Source organism: Ailuropoda melanoleuca, chromosome 12 (assembly GCF_002007445.2).
Source record: "Ailuropoda melanoleuca isolate Jingjing chromosome 12, ASM200744v2, whole genome shotgun sequence".
Lineage (NCBI taxonomy): Eukaryota > Metazoa > Chordata > Mammalia > Carnivora > Ursidae > Ailuropoda > Ailuropoda melanoleuca.
This window is the reverse complement of record NC_048229.1, coordinates 64,803,071-64,826,388: the sequence shown is the minus strand read 5'-3', so window position 1 is coordinate 64,826,388 and position 23,318 is coordinate 64,803,071. Positions and strand designations below refer to the sequence as shown.

General features: G+C 41.3%; 1 protein-coding gene across 1 annotated transcript in view; it reads right to left on the bottom strand.

Moving 5' to 3' along the window:
• SNTB2 (syntrophin beta 2) overlaps positions 1 to 21,960 on the bottom strand; it is a 103,718-nt gene extending 81,758 nt beyond the window's left edge. Inside the window, exon 1 of the mRNA XM_034639036.1 lies at positions 21,499 to 21,960. Coding sequence (XP_034494927.1) covers positions 21,499 to 21,945 — 447 coding nt within the window. The 5' untranslated portion in view covers positions 21,946 to 21,960. The remainder of the gene's footprint in view (positions 1 to 21,498) is intronic.
• Positions 21,961 to 23,318: the final 1,358 nt, after the last annotated feature.

Here is a 23,318-nt window from a genome sequence, read left to right as displayed (position 1 = left end):
AAAAGGAATTGTGGCAAAGTCTAACTTCTTAGAAACTACTGTCTCAACATGTTTTTCTTTTGAGGAGCAATAAAACTCCATATATGGAATAAGACTTGATGCCATAGAACCCAATGAATCTGGTGCCCAGTGGGAGATTTCTGGTGCTCCTAGAGACCCTATGGAAGCAAATACAGCTGAGCAGCAATGCGATGTGTCCACGTCTGCCTCCTCACACTCTGAACAAAGGACAATCCTCACCAGTCTCTAGCTTATAAAACAATATTAACGAGAGGTGCTCAATAAGTAACAGATTCCTACTCTAATAAAAAAGGGAAGGAGAGGGTTTAAGGAAGCTGTTTTAAATTGAAAAGAAATGGCAAAAACTGAAAAGTGAACATTATTTTTAAAAATAAAATTATTTTTAAAAATAGTGCATAAAAGTCACGACCTGCATTTAGTATGAATAGTAACCATCTATAGTAGTAGTAACAATGGTAACAATAGTAACCATAGCTTGCTATAAGCTGTTTAAAGGCAGGAATTTTGTTTTTTCAAAATAATACCTACTAACTGGGGAGACATGAGGAGTTACTTCTGCTTTCTTCTTTTTTAAAAAAAATATTTTATTTATTATTTGAGAGAGAGCACGAGCAGGAGGAGAAGCACAGGGCGGGAGGTGAGGGGGGATCTCAAGCAGACCACGCTAAGTGTGGAGCCCAACGTTGGGCTCAATCCTGCGACCCTAAGATCATGACTTGAGCCAAAACTAAGTACACCGCTCAACTGACTGAGCCACCCAGACGCCCCACTCCTGCTTTCTTCATTAGCCTTGAGTGAAAATTGGGAAGGACAAGAACAATGAGAAAGCTCCTAGCCAAAGGCAACAGAGGAGACAGGGCCAAAGGCTGCATCCACTTGATTATATAACACATGGATGCAAAAAAGTTCGCCTGGTTAAATGTGATGAGCTGGTAAGAGATCACAGAAAGGGGGAACCAAAAGATGTAGCTAAACATTATACAGACTCAGGTAACAGCTGAAATTACAGGAGCAGATGACCTAAATATTGGGTGTACGTAAAAGAGATGAATCAGGGTCCTATCAGCTTCACTGACCTGCTCCTAACCTAGCTAGCACCAGTTTCTCCAGACAGGCAGAAAGAGATTCTGTAACAATTTTCCACACAGATATGAAGTATAGAAAGAAGTGAGATTAACATTTTTTGAACACCTGTTATGTGCTAGGTAGTTAACATAAAAAAAAAAACTTTATAAGACCTTCACAATCATTTGAGAAAGAAACTGAGGCTTAAAGTTATTTTCCTGACATCACGTAGAATACTAGACCTGCGTGGCTCCAAAGCCAATGCTTTTCTACAACAGAACACGATCATCAGCATGATTCACTTGGATCTATTCTGCTCAACAGCACTTTCTCTTGCCCTGGAAGAGAGGCAACCCTGGCCTGTTCTCACCACCTTCCTGGACCACAATAAGCCACCGATTCTCTAGCTCTTGCCTTGATTATAGCTCCCAGGCTGCGCCTGTACTGGTTCAAGACGGCTGCACAGCGGACTCCCACTGCTGAGGAGATGCTGCAGGGACAATGTCAGGGAAAAGGCATGCGTGAACTGCCGTTAAAAAACATGCAAGAAGCAGAATTCTACTGGGATCAAGATTTCTCATTCTACCATTCTCACTAGCGGAAAGGATAAGGAAACAGTCCACAATAGTGGGTATTTCAAAAATGCTTTAAATCTTCACAATCTGTTGTTATTTTGTAGTGGCAGCTTTACCTCTCTAATTACACTTTGCCCAAGCAAATATTAAAATTCACCTTCCTTCTCAGAGTAAATGTAGCAGATTGTGGCAATTCATTCTCCACCCAGAACAAGGGAGGACAAATAAAACTGACTGAGATGAAAGATTCTAGGAAAACAAGTAGCAAAACTGATCAATCTCACAAGAATAATTTAGAGTTGGTTGGGGCACCTGGGTCGCACAGTCGTTAAACGTCTGACTCTTGGTTTTGGATCAGATTGTGATCTCAGGGTGGGGAGGTCAAGCCCTGTGTGGGCTCCATGCTCAGCACGAAGTTTGCTTGAGTTTCTCTCTCCCTCTTCCCCTGCCCCTCCCCACCCTCCACACACGTGCTCTAATAAATCTATATAAAGAGTTCCTTGCTCACAGAAAATATTTAAACCAAAGATAAGAAAAAAAACCATGAAAACAATTTATACAAAAATAAATTCCAAGTGCATTAAGAATTTAAATGTGAAAAATAAAACTTAAAAAAAAAAGAAAGAAAATCTTTCAACCAAACTCAAGATTATTATCTTCCAAATAAGAAATCTAAAATAACTATTCAAACTTTTTTCTGAAAATGTGAGAATAGTTTCCAGGGGAGTTTTTTTGGGGGTTGGGGAAGATGTATTGCTGTTGACAATAAACACAATCTAACAGGGTTAACATTCTAACAGGGTTAGATTTTAAGATCTAACACAATCTAACAGGGTTAACATTCCTTTCAGCTGCACTTTGTTTCTAAACTGATTAATACCCAATGATTTGCCAATAGTCCCCAACTCCAACTTAAAAATACATTCCTTTCATAAATAATACTAGGTTTCTCTAAATGGATAAAATGAATACCTTACCAATCAGAATGAAAGGATTTTATGTCCATGCCTCCTTAATCCTTTCTATTTTGCCACATCCTCCCCACCCCCATTCAGCATATCAACATGGCAAAAATAAGTTACCTTGTTATTTTAACTACAGACCTGCATTTGAGGGAGTCATACAAGTTACAAGACTGCAACTTTGGTTCAGGGCATTCTCTCCCATTTACTAGTGTTAATGACTAGTTCTTCTAGCTCTGTGGCACTAATACCATTACAATGCTAATGCTGTACAAGATGTTTAGAAGAAGGCATCAAGGGACGCCTGGGTGGCTCAATGGGTTAAGCAGCTGCCTTCAGCTCAGGTCATGATTCCAGGGTCCTAGGATCGAGTCTCGCAAGGGGCTTGCTGCTCAGCAGAGAGGCTGTTTCTCCCTCTCCCTCTGCTGCTCCCCTTGCTTATGCTCTGTCAAATAAATAAATGAAATCTTAAAAAAAAGAAGAAGAAGAAGAAGAAGGCATCAAAATCCTTTAAATAATCATGTTTTCACATGTAATACTTCATTATTCTAGGTGGCAACTTCTAGCCCAGGATGTGTTTTCCTATAGCTTTCCTGAATATTCTGCTCCAAAACCAGACCCTTGGTGGCCCTGAAAGTGTGATGGGGAGTAATTATAATAAAACAGAGAGAGTTGACTCCATTTGTCTAATATTTCAGTGACATACCACTGAAAAAGGAACACATATAAATGAATAGTTGGCAGGGTTTAGGGAAGTGTCTGGTAAAAGCTACACAAGCAGTCTTCTGCCATTACCCCACAAAGAAATAATGATGATCTTTAGGGTAGAAGAAACTTATCAGTCAGGTAAGGACAAAGTAATAGCAAAGAAACATAGTCAATACAAAAATATTGCTTTAAGATGGATCATGGAGCACCTGGGTGGCTCAGTTAAGTGTGGGGCTCTTGGTTTCAGCTTGGGTCATGATCTCAGGCTCCCTGTGCAGTGGGGAGTCTGCTCCCCTCTCTCTCTCCCTCTCCCCTCCCCCTGCTGGTGCACACACACACTCTCTCTCTCTACAATAAATAAAAAACATTTTTTTAAAAAGATGGATTATAGGTCTAAACTTGAAATATCACCATAAAGCTTATAGAAAAAACCAATATCTTCGTGACCTTGAAGTAGGCAAAGATTTCTTGGAACACACAACACTAACCATGAAGAAAAAATTTCAGCTCAGCTAAATTCACCATTAAGGAAATGAAGTGACAAGCTATAGATTGAAAAAATATTCACAACACTAAAAAAATATTCACAATACACACATCTGACAACAAACTTGTATCTAGAATATACAGAGTTCTACAACAATAAAAAGATAAACAAACCAGCAAAAAAATAGGTAAAAGACTTGAAGAGACATTTTTAAAAATATATGAATGGCCAATAAACACATGGAAAGGTACTTTTTCTTTATTCCCAGGGAAATGGAAATTAAAAACCACAACAAAATACCATTTCACACCTACTACAAGGGCTAAAATAATAAGATGAGTAACACTTTTTTTTTTTTAAAGATTTTATTTATTTATTCGACAGAGATAGAGACAGCCAGCGAGAGAGGGAACACAAGCAGGGGGAGTGGGAGAGGAAGAAGCAGGCTCATAGCACAGGAGCCTGATGTGGGGCTCGATCCCATAACGCTGAGATCACGCCCTGAGCCAAAGGCAGACGCTTAACTGCTGTGCCACCCAGGCGCCCCAAGATGAGTAACACTTAATGTCAGCAAGGACATGAGGAAATTCAAACTCTCATACGTTGGGGTTAGGAGTGTAAGAAGGACATTTACTCTAGGGGATTGTTGCACAGTTTCTTATAAAGTTGAACATGCATCTACCTATGAATCAGAAATTCTACACTTAAGTACATACCTGAGAGAAATGAAAACATATATTCACATTCACTCACACACACGAAAATTGAACAAGAATGCTCATGGCAGTCTTATTCATAATATCCAGAAATCAAAACCAATCCAAATTATAATAAGAAAATTATAGGGGCGCCTGGCTGGCTCAGTTGGAAGAACATGTGCCTCTTGATCTCAGGGTCATGAGTTCGAGCCCTATGTTGGGTGTAGACATTATGTAAATAAGTGAAAAACTTAAAAAAAAAAAAAGAAAAAGAAAATTAGGGGTGCCTGGGTGGCTCAGCCATTCAGCATCTGCCTCAGGTCATGATCCCAGGGTCCTAGGATCGAGCCCCGCATCAGGCTCCCTGCTCGGCGGGAAGCCTGCTTCTCCCTCGTCACACTCCCCTTGCATGTGTTCCCTCTCTCGCAGTCTCTCTGTGTCAAATAAATAAATAAAATCTTAAAAAAAAAAAGAAAATTATGGAATACTTATACAATGAAATACTAATCGACATTAGAATAACAATGAACTACTGGGGCGCCTGGCTAGCTCAGTTGGTAGAGCACATGACTCTTGATCTTCTTGGGGTGGAAAGCTGAAGCCCCACAATGGGCTTAGAGTTCACAAAACAAAACTACTGATACAGGTAAAAACCATGAATCTCAAAAGCACAATGATAAGTGAAAGACTTATGCAAGACAGTACCAACTATATGGCTCCACTCCTATATAAATTTCAAGAACAAAACTGATTTACGGTGAAAGAAATCAGAAAGTAGTTACCTGGACTGGGAATGGGGAGAGAAACTGACTGGAAAGGGCAATGAGGGAACCTTCTGGGATGATGGAAATGTTCAATAGCTCATGTAGTTGTTACACAGGTATATACAATTGTCACAACTCACTGATTTAAACACCTAAGAACATATTATTCTGTGTTAATTATACTTCAATTTCAAAAATGTTAAGGAGTCAGAATTAATCCAAGTGACAGTTAAGTAATCCAGCACGAAGAAAAATTAGACAGCTTTTTAATTTCATCTGAATTTTAAAAACTGTGAAATATTTAAAATACACTAAAAAATAAGAGTACAATATAATGAACTCTTATATAACTCAACTTTATCAATCTTCACATTCTGTTACATTTGTTCAGCTTTATTTCCTAACAAAAGGCCTTCATGAACCTCTCTTTGACTCCATTCATCCTCCTTGTGCCCTAGTAGCAACTGTATCCTGAATTTGGTATATAACAAATTCATTATTTTTCATGTATTTAATTCCAAGGACCTAAAAAATAAACTGCACTGAAGTAGCACTTTTAGGCTACCTGTATTTTATTTATTTACTTATTTTTATTATTTTTTAATTTATTTAAGATTTTATTTTTGTGACAGAGAGAGAGAGCATGAGCACGAGCAGGGGGGAGGGGCAGAGGGAGAAGCAGATTCCCCACTGAGCAGGGAGCTGCATGTGGGACTCGATCCCAGGATCCCGGGATCATGATCTGAGCTGAAGGCAGACAATTAACCAACTAAGCCACCCAGGAGCCCTATTTACTTACTTTTAAAGATTTATTTATTTGAGAGATAGAGTGCACACAATGCAGGAGAGTGGGGGAAGGTCAGAGGGAGAGAATCTTCAAGCAGACTCGCCACTGAGTGCAAAGCAGGACTTAGGACTCCATCCTAAGACCCATGAGATCATGACCTGAGCTGAAACCAAGGGTCAGTCACTTAACCAAATGGGCACCCAGGCACCACTAGGTCACCTGAGTTTTAAATAACCTTTTTTTTTNAAGATTTTATTTATTTATTTGACAGAGATAGAGACAGCCAGCGAGAGAGGGAACACAAGCAGGGGGAGTGGGAGAGGAAGAAGCAGGCTCATAGCGGAAGAGCCTGATGTGGGGCTTCGATCCCATAACGCCGGGATCACGCCCTGAGCCGAAGGCAGACGCTTAACCGCTGTGCCACCCAGGCGCCCCTTAAATAACCTTTTTATACTCGAGATTTGATCCTCTGAATACTCCAACCTTCCTTCATTTAGCAAACACACATACTACCAGTGATGCGACTGGTGTTTTGCTGCGTGCCAGTAATGCAATCTACAGGAGCAGAATGCCTGGCATAAAAATAATTTCATGCCAGTGTTCTAATGCTAATAGAGAATACACTAAACTTTTTGCAAAAGAAGTTGATTCCTTACCTTGTCAAAATATTCCAAACATCTAAATCATTGAGAGTAAATTTACTTAACAACGGCCAACACAAATATAATATTCATGCAAATAATTCTCCCCCTTCTCCTGATTTTTTTTTAAAGGTTTTATTCATTCATTTATGTGACACAGAGAGAGAGCACAAGCAGGGGGAAGGGCAGAGGGAGAGGGAGAAGCAGGCTTCCCGCTGACCTGGGAGCCCCACGTGGGACTTGATCCCAGGACCCTGGGATCATGACCTGAGCCGAAAGCAGATGCTTAACCGCCTGAGCCACCCAGGTGGCCCCCTTCTCCTGATTTTTTCACACTAAAAAGGGCAGAGAGAAAGGAATCATTTGGCATCTAAGTCCTAGAGTTTGGCTTTCTTTGCAACATTCATTAAAAGAGTCTTGCACTCATTCACTAAAGAATAATAAAGTGGAGGGCGCCTGGGTGGCTCAGCTGGTTGGGCATCTGCCTTCGGCTTGGGTCACGATCTCGGGGTCCTGGGATCGAGTCCCGTATCGGGGCTCCCTGCTCAGCGGGGAGTCTGCTTCTCCCTCTGCTCCTGCTCTCTCACTCTCTCTCAAATAAATAAATAAAATCATTAAAAAAAAAGAATAATAAAGTGGAGCACCTGGGTGGCTCAGTCAGTTGAGTATCTGCCTTCAGCTGGGGTCATGATCCAGGGGTCCGCGAATAGAGCCCCGGGTCAGGGTCCCTGATCACCAGGGAGTCCGCTTCTCTCTCTGCTCCTCATCCCTCTCATATTCTTTTCCTCTTTCTCTCTCAGATAAATAGATAAAATGTTAAAAAAAAAAAACCAATAAAGAAACCTCAAGTTACACAATAATCAGTGGCAAAATTAATTGCAATCTAGATCACTCAATATTCCTTCTTCCCTAAGTGATTCTTTTGTGCTTGAAGAAGACAGCTTTAAAAATGCTGCCTATGTTGGTCTAAAGAAGACTAGTTACTAGTTATAATGAAAGATGGAAGAGCGAGAGTTGATTTATCTGCACATCTACCACATAAAATCTCTTATCTGGCACTTTTGTGTATCTCCATCGCAACAATAAAGTTGACAATAAGGTATTACAAATCCTGAGGTTCCAGCTAAATGATCAAACAGAGATTAAGTTATATTTAGAATATTTTTAGTGTTAAAAATAATTTGATTATATTTCAATTCTCTGACAGTCCATGTATTTGTATATAGTCAGTTTAACTACAACTCTTCATTTTCTATGTTATATTTAGAGTGATAAAATATGAGAACTAGAAGGCATCCTGTTTTTAATAGATAAGAAATGTAAGGCTTGTAATGCTGAAATTATTTTTTCCAAGGTCACATAGAGAGCTGATGGCATCAGAAACACTGCTTTATTTTTCTCCCAAGTATCTTGTCATCTCATGCTTAGGTTTGGAACCAAAGTATTTTTGGTACCAGAAGATTCAGAGAGTTTCTGTAACTACAACACCCCAAGGACTGGAGATGTCTTAAGGATCCCAAAGACTTCTTCTGAGATCTGAGCACAAAAGAAATAGAAGGAAATTTGAGAAATAAAAAGAAAAGAGTGGGAGGAAATGGTGGTGGTAGAGGAGTTAAGAGCAGATCTTTCTCCCAACCACAATCTCCCTAGAGAGCAGCAGAGGAAAAAACATGCAAGAAAAACATTTTTCTTGTCAAAATACATAAATGAAAATATACATACAAATTTATATGAATATATTTACAAATCTGCCAGACCTGGCTGCTAAAAACTAGCGTGGCAGTATTTAAAATTATTTTATTTCTTTATTTTCCAGTATCAATGCCATATACTAATCTTGTGAGTACTGTCATTATTCTGTATCCTGAAATGAAATTAACAAGTACAAAAATCGGGCGCCTGGGTGGCTCAGTAGGTTATGTCTGCCTTTGGCTCAGGTCATGATCCCAGGGTCCTGGGATGGAGTCCCACATGGGGCTTGCTGCTCAGCAGAGAGCCTGTTTCTCCCTCTTCCTCTGCTGCTCCCTCTGCTTAAGCTCTCTCTCTCTTTCTGTCAAATAAATAAATAAAATCTTTAAAACAAAAACAAAAAAAAACCCCAAGTACAAAAATCAACTCAGTAACACTGTAAGAGGATAAAGCAGAGCCATATAAAAACATCTGCAAACAGTGATTTTCAGAAATCACTTTAGTCTTTTTTTGTAGAATTTATATCTGCCCAGAGACAGCTTAATTTTTTCAATTACTTTTACTTTATGTTCATTGAAAAACAAATTCAGTTCTATCCTAGAATGTAATTAATAATCTTTGAAGAGGGGCACCTGGCTGGCTCAGTCGGTAGAACGTGAGACTCTCGATTTTGGGGTCATGAGTTCAGAGCCCTACACTGGTGTAGGGCTTACTTTAAAAAAAAAAAAAAATCTTTTTAAAGACTAATGCCAAATATTTATCCTTAGTACTCTGAAATGTAGTATAGATTACTAGTGGTTTCTTAAAATGTAGACAGCCCGTATTGCAATGAAAACAGCTAACAATTTAAATACATTTACTGGCCAACAATTACAGCAGAATAAGGAAGTAAATGCAAGACATTTAGCGTTCAGTGAAACATTGTGTTTCATTTGGGCAAACATTTATTTGTAAAGGTGGATACAGTTTGGAGAATGCTACTTTGCTAAAATTGATGTTTTTCAAAAGTAAAGTAACGTAGTAATATACTAAAAATGGAAGAGCTAGCAGAAAAAGTTTGGCCAGAATGATTACAAAAGAAAACTGATTTTTGGATTACAAAGCAGTTAGCAGACAACGAATAAAACTGTTACAAGAGTACCGAAGACATCAGTTTATTATTTTTACTAATAATACATTAAAATTATTAAAAGGTCAGTGCTTCAGAGTCTTGGAAACCAGCTATTTCATGAAGTGTGTTCGCTGGAGTTTGAACATCACTTGCTCATTCCTACCTTTGGACATGCCACAGCCCTCACAGAGAATATTTATGTCTATCTTCTCTACCTCCCCTCTCACTCCCTGCCCCACCCGTCTCTCACCTGATGGAAAACACTTTCCTAACATCAGTTGCTTCCTTATTCCAAGTTCTTTCAGCATTTGTCAACCACTGGTAATGTATGAAACAATGTAGGTTAATTTATGTGCAGTTTATCAACATGTATAAACCCATTCTGGGTACTTCTTAAAAGTAGGGCCTGTGCCGGGTGCGTGCCTGGCTGAGTCACTAGAGCACGAGACTCGTGATCAGAGGTCATGAGTTTGAGCCCCCCTGGCCACAGAGTTTACTTTAAAAAAAAGTAGGGCCTCTGGGGCTCCTATTTTCTTTCCATCTCTCCCAGAGTGCCTACCAGGGTGTGGGTATTCAATATGAGCTGATTAATCACGTACAGCTATTTGTGCCCAGCATGAAAAATCCTAGACAAAGGAGAGGAGACATTAACAATAATCTCCAGACAGATGCAACAACCCAGAATCCAGGAACACAATTTCCTGCACAATAAGCCAATCATAACAATAAATCCTGTTGGTCTTTAGATTTGCTAGCTTCTTAACCTAAACAGATTCATCAGAGAAGCAGTCTCTTATGATAAATACCAAGAGGTGTGGCGGCTGATAAATCTGAATAACTACCTTGCCTCTACCACCCTAGTGCTGTGACCACCGACAAATTACTTCATCTCTCCAGGCCTCAATTTCTTCACACTCATTATGCCTGCCTCACAGTGCTGTTAAAAGAATGAAGTGTGATAATGCACATACAGAGCTCAGCAGAGTAAGCTCTCAATAACATCATTATTATTTCTCTGTTTCCATTTTTTTTTAAGATTTTATTTATTTATTTGAGAGAGAGAGAGACAGCCGGCGAGAGAGGGAACACAAGCAGAGGGAGTGGGAGAGGAAGAAGCAGGCTCCCAGCAGAGGAGCCCGATGTGGGGCTCAATCCCAGAACGCCGGAATCACGCCCTGAGCCGAAGGCAGACGCTTAATGACTGAGCCACCCAGGCGCCCCTCAATTTTTTTTTTAATTTACAATTTAGCTATAAGATATTTTGGGGCACCTGACTGGCTCAGTTGGTAGAGCATGTGACTCTGGATCTCGGAGGTTATGAGTTTGAACCCCACATTAGGGATGCACATTAAAAATTGTTCTTTTTAATTTTTTAAATTAATTTTTTTTTACTTTTTAAATAATAATAAATCAATAGCTTCAATGTCTGCATTGTAATAGTGGAGGCAAGTTTGCTTAGCAACCACCCCATTCCGCATTTCACAGTTCAGTGAGCCTGCCAATCTTGATATACCAGGGATGGGCATGTGACCCAGGCCTAGTCACGGTCTCCATCTTCTTGAAATAGTGATAGTCTGAAGACTGGACAAAGCAGAGCTAATCAGAGTCCTTCCGAGAAACTGATATGTGGGTGCTAGAAGAAAAATGTTTCTTTTTTAACAGGGGTTATTAAGTTATGGCAATATATTCCTAGAACTGCCAGCGCCATTTTAGCTGACTACACAGAATTAGACTCCACAGCAGGAGATGTTGCAGCCAAGATAATTTGAGCCTTTGGATCTCTCTGGACCTAAACCTAGATCCACCCCCAGTCTTACGAACTATATGAGGCAATACATTCCACTTCTGCTTAGTTTGGTTTGGGTTTCTGCAACCAAAATAATTCTTACTAAAAAAAATTGTACAGTGGCTCAGTTGGTTAAGCATCTGACTTCGGCTCGGGTCATGATCCGAGGGTCCTGGGATCAAGCCTCCTGTCCAGCTCCCTGCTCAGTGGGGAGTCTGTTCCTCCCTCTCCCTCTGCCCCTCCTACCGCTTATGCTCTCTCTCTCTCTTTTTCTCAAATAAATAACATCTTTTAAAAAAAACAGTTTTATTGATCAACTCATTTTACTAATAAGTCTATGATTTTCCTGTGTCTCTTTCAAAATCAAAGCTTCCCATTTTCCAAGTGTGAAGTATAACATTTTATATACATGACATATTATTCTTAACTGGTTATATGTCAAAGAATTCTAGTAATGTGTTGGGAGCCACGTCACAGAAACAAACTAAGTTTGAGTTCTATAACTCTTTTATTCTTTTCAAAAGGCAGATCTACTGACACTGTAATCACTGGCACTTTGTGTTCATATACAAAATTATTTCATGAGTTGTGTTTTTTAAACTGAAATCAAACATAAAATTGTGTGAAGGAATCAGCATATTTTCCTTACATTGGCACTCACATAAAATAACTAAATAAAAAAATAATAAAAATAACTAAATCGACTGTATTTCTCCAGACACAAAATATTAAACACACCAGAACATACGGTCGTTTCTCCAAAGCCAAAAGCTCCTTTCTGTAATCTAGGGAAAAACCCCTTTAAAGGAAGAATATGCTCTTATGCTGTGTGACTAGATGTAGAGTAATGTTTATAAACTAAAATTTTTCTTCTCAGTCCCCAGAGCCAGCAGAGTTGTATCACCCAAGTGCTTTAAAACAAAGCTGAATGGTGTAAGCTTAATACCTTCCCAAGTATTCCATTTTTTCCTATTATCCCTAAATAGACATCTCAGGGCCAGGGTGCCTGGGTGGCTCAGTCAGTTAAGTGGCTGCCTTTGGCTCAGGTCATGATTCCAGAGTCCTGGGATCGAGCTCCCTCCTGGGCTCTCTGTTTAGAGGGGGGCCTGCTTCTCCCTCTGCCTGCTGCTCCCCCCGCTTGTGCTCTCTCTTTGTCAAATAAATAAACAAAATCTTGGGAAAAAAAGAAGAGAAAAGAAGAAGAAAAAGAAAAGAGAAGAAAAAAAATCTCAGGGCTAATTGATTACATCCAATCTGCCCCCATAGCCTGTCAGTTCTTCCTTTAAAACAGTGGCTCTCAATTTTCCACCCAATGTTTTTGAGGGATCAAATGCCTATGCTCGCAACAGAGGCCCACTGCCAGAGATTTTCTACAAGTGTCAAATCTTTGGGTGCACAGGCAGTCAGAAGGAGGCCATCTAGGAAGAAAAAGGTCCCCAGTGGATTCTGCTGACCCCTGGCAAAAATCTGCTTCAAATGCTCTTTGAATTGCGCCTTTCTTTCTATTCCCAGTTCTACCACCACCACCCCCTTCAACGGTCATCACCTCTGCTTTGGGCTGCTTTCATTACAACAGCTGTAGTTTTTCCTACCTTTCGTCTTTCCTCTCTGCATTGTATCCAGTGCATCCACTGCTGCCAACCCAAAATTCTGTTCCCATCATGTCACTTCCTGGCTCAAAAACACATTGCATCAGTTCCCCACCCCTTCTATCTCTTCAACCTCTTCCCCTGTCTGTTGGCCTTTTCTCCTTGCCTTACAAATATGTCCCAATTCTTCCCCATTTAAAACAAAATAAAAAACAACCAACTACAAACGTAAAACCTTCCCTGGACACTTCATTTAACTCTAGTTACCATCATTGCTTCTTTTTTTTTTATGAGAAACTTTTAAAAATCGTGGTCTGGGGCGCCTGGGTGGCACAGTGGTTAAGCGTCTGCCTTCGGCTCAGGGCGTGATCCTGGCGTTATGGGATCCAGCCCCACATCAGGCTCTTCTGCTATGAGCCTGCTTCTTCCTCTCCCACTCCCCCTGCTTGTGTTCCCTCTCTCGCTGGCTGTCTCTATCTCTGTCAAATAAATAAAATAAAATCTTTAAAAAAAATAAAAAAATAAAAATAAAAATCGTGGTCTACTCTCACTGCCTCTTGATCCTGTCACTCTGCTGAAATTGCTCTTATGAGAACACTAATGATCTTTTCTCTAATTACCAAATGCAAGGGACTTTTTAGTTCTTGACTTTCCTGGCTTCTGTAGCATCTGAAGATGCTGATCACATCCTCCTTTTTGGAATTCTTGCCTCGCCGACCTGCACTGCACCATTTTCTCTAGACTCCCTCCCTACCTCTCAGACCATTTCTTTCCAGATTCCTCTTCCTGCACTCCTTGTTTCAAATGTAGGGGTTCTGCAGGGTCCCATCCTGGTTCCACTTCTTTTTAATTTGCACTCTCTCGATGATTACATCTACACTCATAGCATCAAATACCACCTCTACCCTGACATCTCATAAATCTTCATTCTCACATTTCTCTTGACTATAGACATGCTCCAGACCAGCTGCTGGACTTTTGCACCCAGATGTCACACAGGTAACTCCATGCCCAAAACCAAACTTCTTGTCTTCACTCACAACACAGTTCCTCCCCCGTTACTTCTGGTTTCATAGTTATCTGGTTTCCCAGGCCAGAAATCTAGGAGTTATCCTCCACTTTTGTCTTTCCCTCAGGCCCCAAACCAATCATTTAGACTTGCTGTTTCTTTTCCTTTCGTTTTTTTTTTTTTTTAAAGACTTTATTTATTTATTTTACAGAGAGAGAGAGCACAAACAAGGGGAGCGGCAGGCAGAGGGAGAAGCAATGTCCCCTGAGCAGGGAGCCTGATTCCGCGACCCTGGGATCATGACCTGAGCTGAAGGCAGACGCTCAACTGACTGAGCCAACCAGGCATCTCAAACCTGCTGTTTCTATCTGCCTAATATTTTTCAGCCTCATACTGCCCCATCCAGTCTCACTATCATTATGGTGTTGCAACAGCCTCCTAACTGCTTTCCCTTACCTCATGTCTTGAGCTCCTACACTTCGTCTGCCCTTCTGAACTTCCTAAGGCATCACTCCCTCATTTAAAGCACTTTCAATTAGCCTGGGTGGCTCCCCAGGCCTAAAACTTGTGACAGCACACACCCACCAGGTAAAATGTGAGTCTACACCCTCAATGTGTGAAAATTCATTAATGCATATATGTTATTAAACATCCATAAAATATAGAAATCAAGAGAGAATGGCATATAGATTAAATTAAGACAACAACATATTCCCGATAAAGTTATACTATCATTAGCTACCCTATGACTCAAACTACAAGATAATCTTAGGGCCAAGTTCATTAATAATTCTTATGTGCTAATCCACATTTCAAATAGTGTTCTTGGCAATTTCATTTTTTAGGCTGACTTCTTGACAGATATGATCACCTTGTAATGTGACAAAGAGCTCCTACTGGAAGAAATGTCAGCTTTACTCTTTGTTATTGTTTGTAGTGTTATAATTACCTTTAATCCATGATTTCTTTCTGCAAATCTTTAAGCCACTTACTCGTTTTGTGAAGACTAATTTAGTTAAAAGCACATAATATAATGTATATCCACTCAGTCAGGCTCAAGTAAACTACAATAAGTCACAATGTGGTAATAGCAAATTAGTAAGGTTACCACTCTCCATCCCTTTGCTTTGTGAGGCTTCAACTCTTTCCTCGAGACATCACCTCGTATATCAAATGTGTAATGGCCCCATCTTGTAAGACTGAGAAAACCAGTGTCATGCATACACTAAATACTAATAAAGCTCAAGTTCTTTTTTCAGGTTGAAAAGTAAATATAAACCCCACTAAGAGACGACTGCTTGCACTGCATACATGGCCCTTTCAGGCACACATTTCCTGTACCTTACTTACCATGCTTTACTTCTCTCAACACACCAGCTACTTGTCACTTTCTTACCTTTGACGTGCCGACTCCTTTGCACTTCTTTCTCTGCTTCCAGGGCACCATGTTCTCACCTCTTTTAAAGCACTATCACAACCTATCACAACTGTTTCCTTACTAGCCTACAGGGCAAGGATTACTCCCAATTTTTAATTCCCGCCATCTACCACAGCACCTTGTTTGCAGTAGGTACTTAATAAATGTTGACTGACAGAATGAAAAAGGTCCAAATTCCTCTGGCTGGCTTTCAAGGCCTTGCATAACCTGGCTCCAATTATCTACCCAGCCTTATTTTCTTCCAAGTCCATTCCTATTCTCCTCACTTCCTATCATATGTCATGCTCATTTTGGCTTTTGTTCAGGTTACCCCCTCAACCTGGAAGGCCTTCCATCTATAGAGAAGCAACCTGTCCTTCAAGCCTCAGATCTAATTATCCTTTTCCCATGATGTCACACTCTACTCTTCCACCCAACAACTGATCATTCCCTTCAGAGAACTCCCAAAGAGGGAGTACTACGCATTTGATCACTTACTCCCTATGTGGCAATTTTCTCTCCCCAATTTCAGTCTAAGTTCTTCGATGCCAGGGACCACCTTCAACCTATTTTGCACGCTGATCTCTCACAACGCATTGCAACATGGGGATGCACAGGGAAGGCTTAAGAGAACTGAATGACTGGCTGTAGGTAGCATAGTACAAGGGAGAAAGCATGACCTGGGTTTTAGCCCAAGTTCCACCACTAATTAGCTAGTTGACCTCAAACACGCCACTTAACCTCTCTGGTGATTAATTCCTCATCTGGAAGATAAGGCTTTACAACCTTTAAAATTCCAGGTAAGGTTTTTCTTTTTGCCCAAAGAACATTAAAATTTTTCCTCCAAAAATCAAGAGAAATTCTGAGACCTTTAGTAACTCACTTAACTTTAATGAACTATAGTGTAATCATTTGTAAAACAAAGATAAACAGCCCATCACCTCCAAGGACCGGGTAAAGGTCAAATGAGAAAATGCATATAAAAATGCATAGATAGGAGCGCCTGGGTGGCTCAGTCAGTTAAGCGGCCAACTCTTGATTTCAGGGTTCTGAGTTCAAGCCCCACACTGGGCTCCACATTGGGCATGAAGCCTATTTAAAATTAAAAAAAGAAACTTTTTAATCCATAGATCATTTTAAAATGCTGATAAAAATGTAAGGCGCTATTATACCATTATGTTATTTAGTGAAAAATGCAGGCAAGCAGCATTATTTGTTGTCCAGTTAGTTAGGATAGTATGTAAATCTAGCCAGGAACAGGCATTGGATCCTCAAATAATCCATCATCTGAGAACAGCAGAACACTTCCACAGCCATAGGCTGTACCTCATGCCTTATGTACAAAGACACACATTTGATCACCAAGTAAAATAACCTTTATCCCGGAAGAATTACACAGCAGGTAACATACTGAAGTTACTGAGTTATCAGTTAAGATCTAAATTAAAGCCTGGTTTTGGTTTCTAAAAATGTTCTTAGTATTTTCATAACCACTCTATATTAGAATCAATAAACTTTTCATATTTTGATAATCATTTGGAGGACATATTTTAGCATGAGGAGACTCTATGAGAAGTAATCTGCTTAAAAAGAGTTTCTCACATAAACATGTCTAATCATTCAAGTGAAACATGATGAGGCTAGTTAAACAAAAAGAAACAAACACAAAAACACACACTTCCTAACAATTTAGATGTTCTTCAAGAGACGAATTAATGAATACACATGCAAAGTCTCAAAGAAAATGTAAAATGTTTTCCTTAGGAGACTCTACACTTGTCCAACGAACAAGAAAGTGGCAATGTAGGAAATCAGAGTAGCTTCTTTAATTTATAGCAGCCTAATAATGTCAGCAATATGTTACATGTCCCCTAACATGCACAAAGAACCACAGTTATATATAACACTCAAAATCTCAAACCATCCTGGATACAAAAATTATTTTCAATTTTCAAATTAAATTTCATGTCAGTCCACTTAACCATCTTCTTTTTAGTAGATTTGATAACCATCTTCTTTTTAGTAAATTTTGGAACTACATTTAGGCAATAAAAGATGATTTTCCAACAATATTCCAATGAGAATTGCTTCCCCCAAAAAAGATCTTTTCTCAAATATTAAACCTTAAGCTGAACACTTTATACTGTCTTCCCTAACCTCTTCTGGAACATTTTTTGATATACAGTATAATTTGTGTTCATTTAATTTCACAGCCCTAAAAATATAAATTCTAGAAGCTTCCTAGTTAGACCCTATTTTTAGCACTCAAGATAGAGCAAATTCAACATACAATACCTGATAGGTGAGTAGTTACCCCTTTATGCTTACAGTCTGAATATCTCTGCACAGTCTGAATATCTCTGAATACCAATGCTAACAGTCACTAGCCAAAACAAGCACACAGTGAAAAGCAAGTTTTAAGGTTCTGAGTGGTAAAATCGCTTCTCAACCTTTTGGCTAAAATCAAGGGTAAGGTTTTGAGTGGTGAATGTGAAGAGGAAAAATCAAAGGGATGGGAAATAAATGCAAATTTAAAAATAAAAAAGTTGGCCTATACAAGAGATGACAGGAAAACAAGATTAGAAAAAGGTGTTTGCAGCCAAGAGATGCAAACTCATTCTTAACCGGTCACCTAAAGTAATTTTTATTCTTATCACATATTTCTTTTCAAGTAAAGTGGCCCCTTGGATTTTAACAACTTGGTATACTGGCTATTCTGAGAATGCTTGTGTGATCTCACAGCGTACCTTTATGACCCACTCCTACCTTTCTCATTCACACTTTGGTTTTTGTTATTGTTGTTTACTGCGGTACTTCCAGTCCCTAAGAAAGAGCCCAGCACACAAATTGTCAAATGAATAACAACCCTTTGAGGGAGGTATTATTACCATCCTGGTTTTTCAGATGAGGAAACTAAGGCTTAGCAAGGTTGAGTAACTTGCCCAGGGGTTACAAACCACTAGCCAGAAACAGACCCATGTCTGTCTGACCACAAAGTCCTCATTTGTACTTACCCTCACTGGGCAAAATAACTTCCTACTGTCTCTCGTTTGTGTTATTTACTGGTGGCAGCTTTCTCTTAGGGGAAGCTTCAACTTCTCCATCAAACTTTTCCCAGGCAGCCTCAACCTCTGACCCCCACTAAGGTCTTCTACAGATCTCTCCTTCCTATGTGCTGTGTCCTCTCCAGAGTTCTATCATAACATCACTTTTAGCCCTTCGCTATAGTTATTTCTCATCTCTCTCTCTTATCTCAACTCCAAACTTACTGAGGGCAGGAGTCAGGTATCTTCAAGTGCCTCTGGCACACTGTAGAGTTGAGTAAATGTTTGATTTATGAATGAATAATCCTGTCAAATCCATGAGATAAAAAGGAACCCTTTAGCTTAGTTCCCTAATCCACAGGCAACCAGAAACTACCGTTTTCCTTTGCCTGGGGGTGGCAAGGGCATGCCTTAAATTCCCTGTCCACAACACAAAAGAGCATCACTGTGCTACTTAAAGCAGCTTTTCAAGTTTTGAGACATCTAATGGAGGAACAATAAAGTTCCAAAACTTTAAGAGCTAAGCATAAAATCTATCTTTTAGAAGTGCCTACCTGGAGGGAACACTAGCTTTTGATTTTATTTTTTTTTTTAAAGATTTTATTTATTTCTTCGACAGAGATAGAGACAGCCAGCGAGAGAGGGAACACAAGCATGGGGAGTGGGAGAGGAAGAAGCAGGCTCATAGCAGAGGAGCCTGATGTGGGGCTCGATCCCATAACGCCGGGATCACACCCTGAGCCAAAGGCAGACGCTTAACCGCTGTGCCACCCAGGCACCCCTAGCTTTTGATTTTAAATAATGTTTGACTAGTACAGTTATATCACTATTTTCAGTGATTTTACATATGCTAGGTAATTTTATTTTATTTTTTTAAAGATTTTATTTATTTATTTGACAGAGATAGAGATAGCCAGTGAGAGAGGGAACACAAGCATGGGGGGTGGGAGAGGAAGAAGCAGGCTCATAGCAGAGGAGCCCGATGTGGGGCTCGATCCCATAACGCCGGGATCACGCCCTGAGCCGAAGGCAGATGCTTAACCGCTGTGCCACCCAGGCGCCCCTAAGTAATTTTATTTTTATATCTCTTTGGCTTGAAAGTATAATTTCATACTTCTCCACACATTTAAGGACAAAAACTGCTTGTCTTTCACAAAATAGGAAAATAAAATAGAACCTGTGTTAGGTAAAAAGGCACTCAATAAATATGTTATTATGCTGCTGTTTGTAAAGCCTCCTTCTAAAAGCACATGTGGCCTATTTTAGACTAATGAATACTGGGCATAATTTACTAGATGACTTTCATTTAATTGGTATGAATACCAGGTTCAAAACATATCTACAGAAAAAATATATGGTGAAGAGGAGAAATGTCTGCCATTACCGCTGAGTACTACATAAATAGCATTACTTCAATATTCTGGTTCTAAGAATTTATAACCAAATGCTTAGCTAGACCAATTTCAAGGTGCACATTTAAGGTTACAAGGTTACAATTTTTTTTTATACACCCACTGCCCAAGCCACAGTCTATAATTTTACTACATTTATTAACACTAATTTATTTTATTTTTTTTTTAAAGATTTTATTTATTTATGTGACAGAGAGACAGCCAGCGAGAAAGGGAACACAGCAGGGGAGTGGGAGAGGAAGAAGCAGGCTCCCAGCGGAGGAGCCTGATGTGGGACTCGATTCCGAAACGCCGGGATCACGCCCTGAGCCGAAGGCAGACGCTTAATGACTGCGCCACCCAGGCGCCCCTATTAACACTAATTTCTGAGCAGTGACTGGCCCCACCTATAAGTGAGATATAAATAAGATTTATAAATAGGATATTAGAAATGGGACACTGGAATTTCATACTTGGACCACATGCAAACTAACATTTTTCCAAATATTTACAAGCAGACTTGGAAAAAAGTGAAAATCACTTTGCCAAGCTGGACTTCTGAACTCTCGATTCCATGACCAGTCTCTGCCTACCCCTATTCCCCACCCATTCCCTTCTGCTCTTCCTCTGCCAGGAATACCCTCCTGACTCATCTCTGCCTGTCTATGTCCATTATTTCCTTAGAGACCGGCTCAAGAGTCACCTCCTCGAAAAAGGCCTCCCTAATCCTGATTTCCACTACTTCCTAACTTTGCATTCCCTTGGCATTTATATATAGTCTGCATTACATAATCAGTAACTTAAAGTTGTTTTGCATTTTTCCATCATGTCCCCAGCTAAGACCAAAGAGAGGAACATTATCTTTTATAACCTCTTCTGCACAGCCAGTAATAAATGCTTCCTTCTTGAATGACTGAATCACCAGTGAGAGAAAGGCAATCGCTCACAAATTTCTGGAGTAACTGGCTTTTCAGATCCCCTTGACAATACTCTACTACCTCCAACATGCATGAGTACTTCACGGAAATGAGATTTACTTTTGCCTTCCATAAATTCATCACAAAAGATCCAAGTTACAGATCACGTATGTACTTAAAGCAAATAATAATAGCAGCTATTCAAACATATCTTGAGATTTAACATTTCAGGCTTCATTTAAAGCCTTGAAGCAGCATGCCTGTGAATGGCAGGAAGCTGGCACCAGCCTTGCAAAAGGGGCAAAACTCTAGTTGGCAGTAAATGTTCAAACACGTGAACCTCCACCGCTAAACAAGACTCATAAGCCACACAAACTTGCTGTTTCAGCTTTCTGGCTTCGATGAAGTGCTATGATCTCTTTTGGTTATTGTCGAGAACCAATGATGGGTTAAATTCCCGTAAATTAACTAGTAGTTTCGGTGGTTTGCCCAAACAGACCACTGGCATTAGTGTGGATGATTTTTTTTTCTTTTTTTCCTTTTTTTTAACAGACCTTCTCTCGCCCCGGGGAGCCAGATGTGAGTGAAGAAAGCGCCAACCCGGCACTTCTCAGGAGGCAAAGCGATACCTCCAGGACTTGAGCCCTTCCTTCAGTATCTCTCTAGTTCTTAGTGTCAGCTTATCTTGCAGAGGCGGGGCTTCAAGCGCAGCTGCTTTTCACTAAATCTCAACCGAGTCTTCCTTAGGGACTGAAAGCCAACTTTTCCTGAAAGGAGCATCAGTTTTTTCCATACTCAAAGATCCAGTAGGCAGGGTCCAAGGGAGAGCCGGGCTACCGGCGCGGGGAAGCAGAGGACGTGAAGGGGGAGGGAACGGACTCTATCCGCAAAGCCCGCTGGGCCCCGCGTGGGCGCGGGCGGGCTCGGGGGACCCAGGCCGCGGCTGGGGCTCCCAGGCAGCGAGTCGCCGGCGCCGCCGCCGTTCGGGAGGCCGTTGAAGGCAGCCGCCGCCGGCCCCAGAGCCGGCTCGGGCTCAGCCGCCGCAGCGTCGCCCGTGAGGCTTAGGCTTTCCCCGCTGAGCTCGGCCACCACCCGGACCCAGCGCTCCCTGAGGAGCAGCTCCACCAGCCCCGCTTTGGTGGCCCGCGTCCACACCGCCATGGCCGGCCCCGCTCCCGCCGCCGCAGTCGCCGCAGCTACCCTCATTCCAGTCAGGCAGCCTCGGCGCTTCCCCCTTCCCGCCCGAGGGGGCGGGTCGGGCCCCCTCCCCCCGCAGGCTTTCATTATTCATGCCACGCCCATCGCCCGGAGGGGCGGGGAGTGGCGGGCGGGGCCGCTTCCGGGAGGTTAAGTTGTTGCGCTGAAGTTAGCCCAGTCTCTTGATGCTCGCTAGACGTGGGCCGCTCGGGTGCGGTGGGGCTCCGTGTCACGTTCTCCTTCCGTTGGTCTCCGATGGCCACCCCCGAAACTCCTGACCTCTGCCGCGCAGTTCCAGCAGCCCCGGCCCGGAAAGCAAAATCAGCTTCAAGAGGCACTTTGCAAGCCTTCAAGACTCGGTTGCACGTTCACTCTTGCATTGATTGGTTCATTATGTATTTACTGAGTGCTCAGCCCTGTGTTCCTTTTGATGCCTGGAGATGAGCTGAATAAAACGTACCAGAGTTAAGAGGTGGCGGTCTAGTGGGGGAGGAGAACGGAGAACCAACCAACCTGATATGCGGTTAAGTGACTGCAGAGAACGCCCTCAGAGCCGAGTAAAAGAAACCTTGGTTTGGGCCCGGGGTCAGCTTCACAGAGGTGACAATGAAGTGAGTAGGTGGAACAGAGAGAATTGCAAAGGCAAAGGTCCAGAGACATGAATACAGGCATTTGTTACTCTGCTTTGTAATCCCGTTTACTTGCCTGGAGTGAGAGAGGGACCATGGCTGCTTCAGTTCTGCAACCACAATAGGTAGGCATCAAAGATATTTACAGAATGACGGTTACTTAGGAAGATGTCGGAATTCCAGTGTGATCACAGCATAGGGTCAGTGAAAGTGGCAGGAAAGGGGTGTGAAAAGCCTCATGTCATCAAATATGGAATCGTCTGGACTTGGATTTGTAGATCTAACTTTCTTATCCTGGAGGTCATAGCCCGTTGTTGGGGTAAATGTTGATGGCTATCCCCAGAAATTGCATGCACATTGCAGAACCTAAGTGGCTTTTATCCAAAGACATGAGTGTTGTAGTCCACCCACTTCCAGTTTTCATGGGCTGGGAGAGCTGAGGAAACAGGCCCAGAGTGCCAAAGACTCCAGCCCAAAGTCCACAGTGAGGAAGGAGAAAAAACTCGGGTCTCCCAGCCTCCTGGGCCAGGGCTTTACTACATAACTCAGATCTAAAAAATGAGGGTCCAGAAATCACACTGCTGACAGATCTCAGCAAAAATATGAAGTCAAGGTGCCTTCTATCTTTCCTTCAGCAGTAAAAGCGAAATCCCCATGTTTTCACTTGTGCGGAGTGGGGCTGCAAGCGGAGAGAATGAATGTGCCCCAATTCCCGTAAAAGGGTCTGTATACCTGCTTGCTCATGAGGTACATGTTGAAGCCCGTGAGCCATGTCCATGCACTTCTCTATGAATGCACATTCATGTGTGGGCAGGAACATTCAAAGAGCCT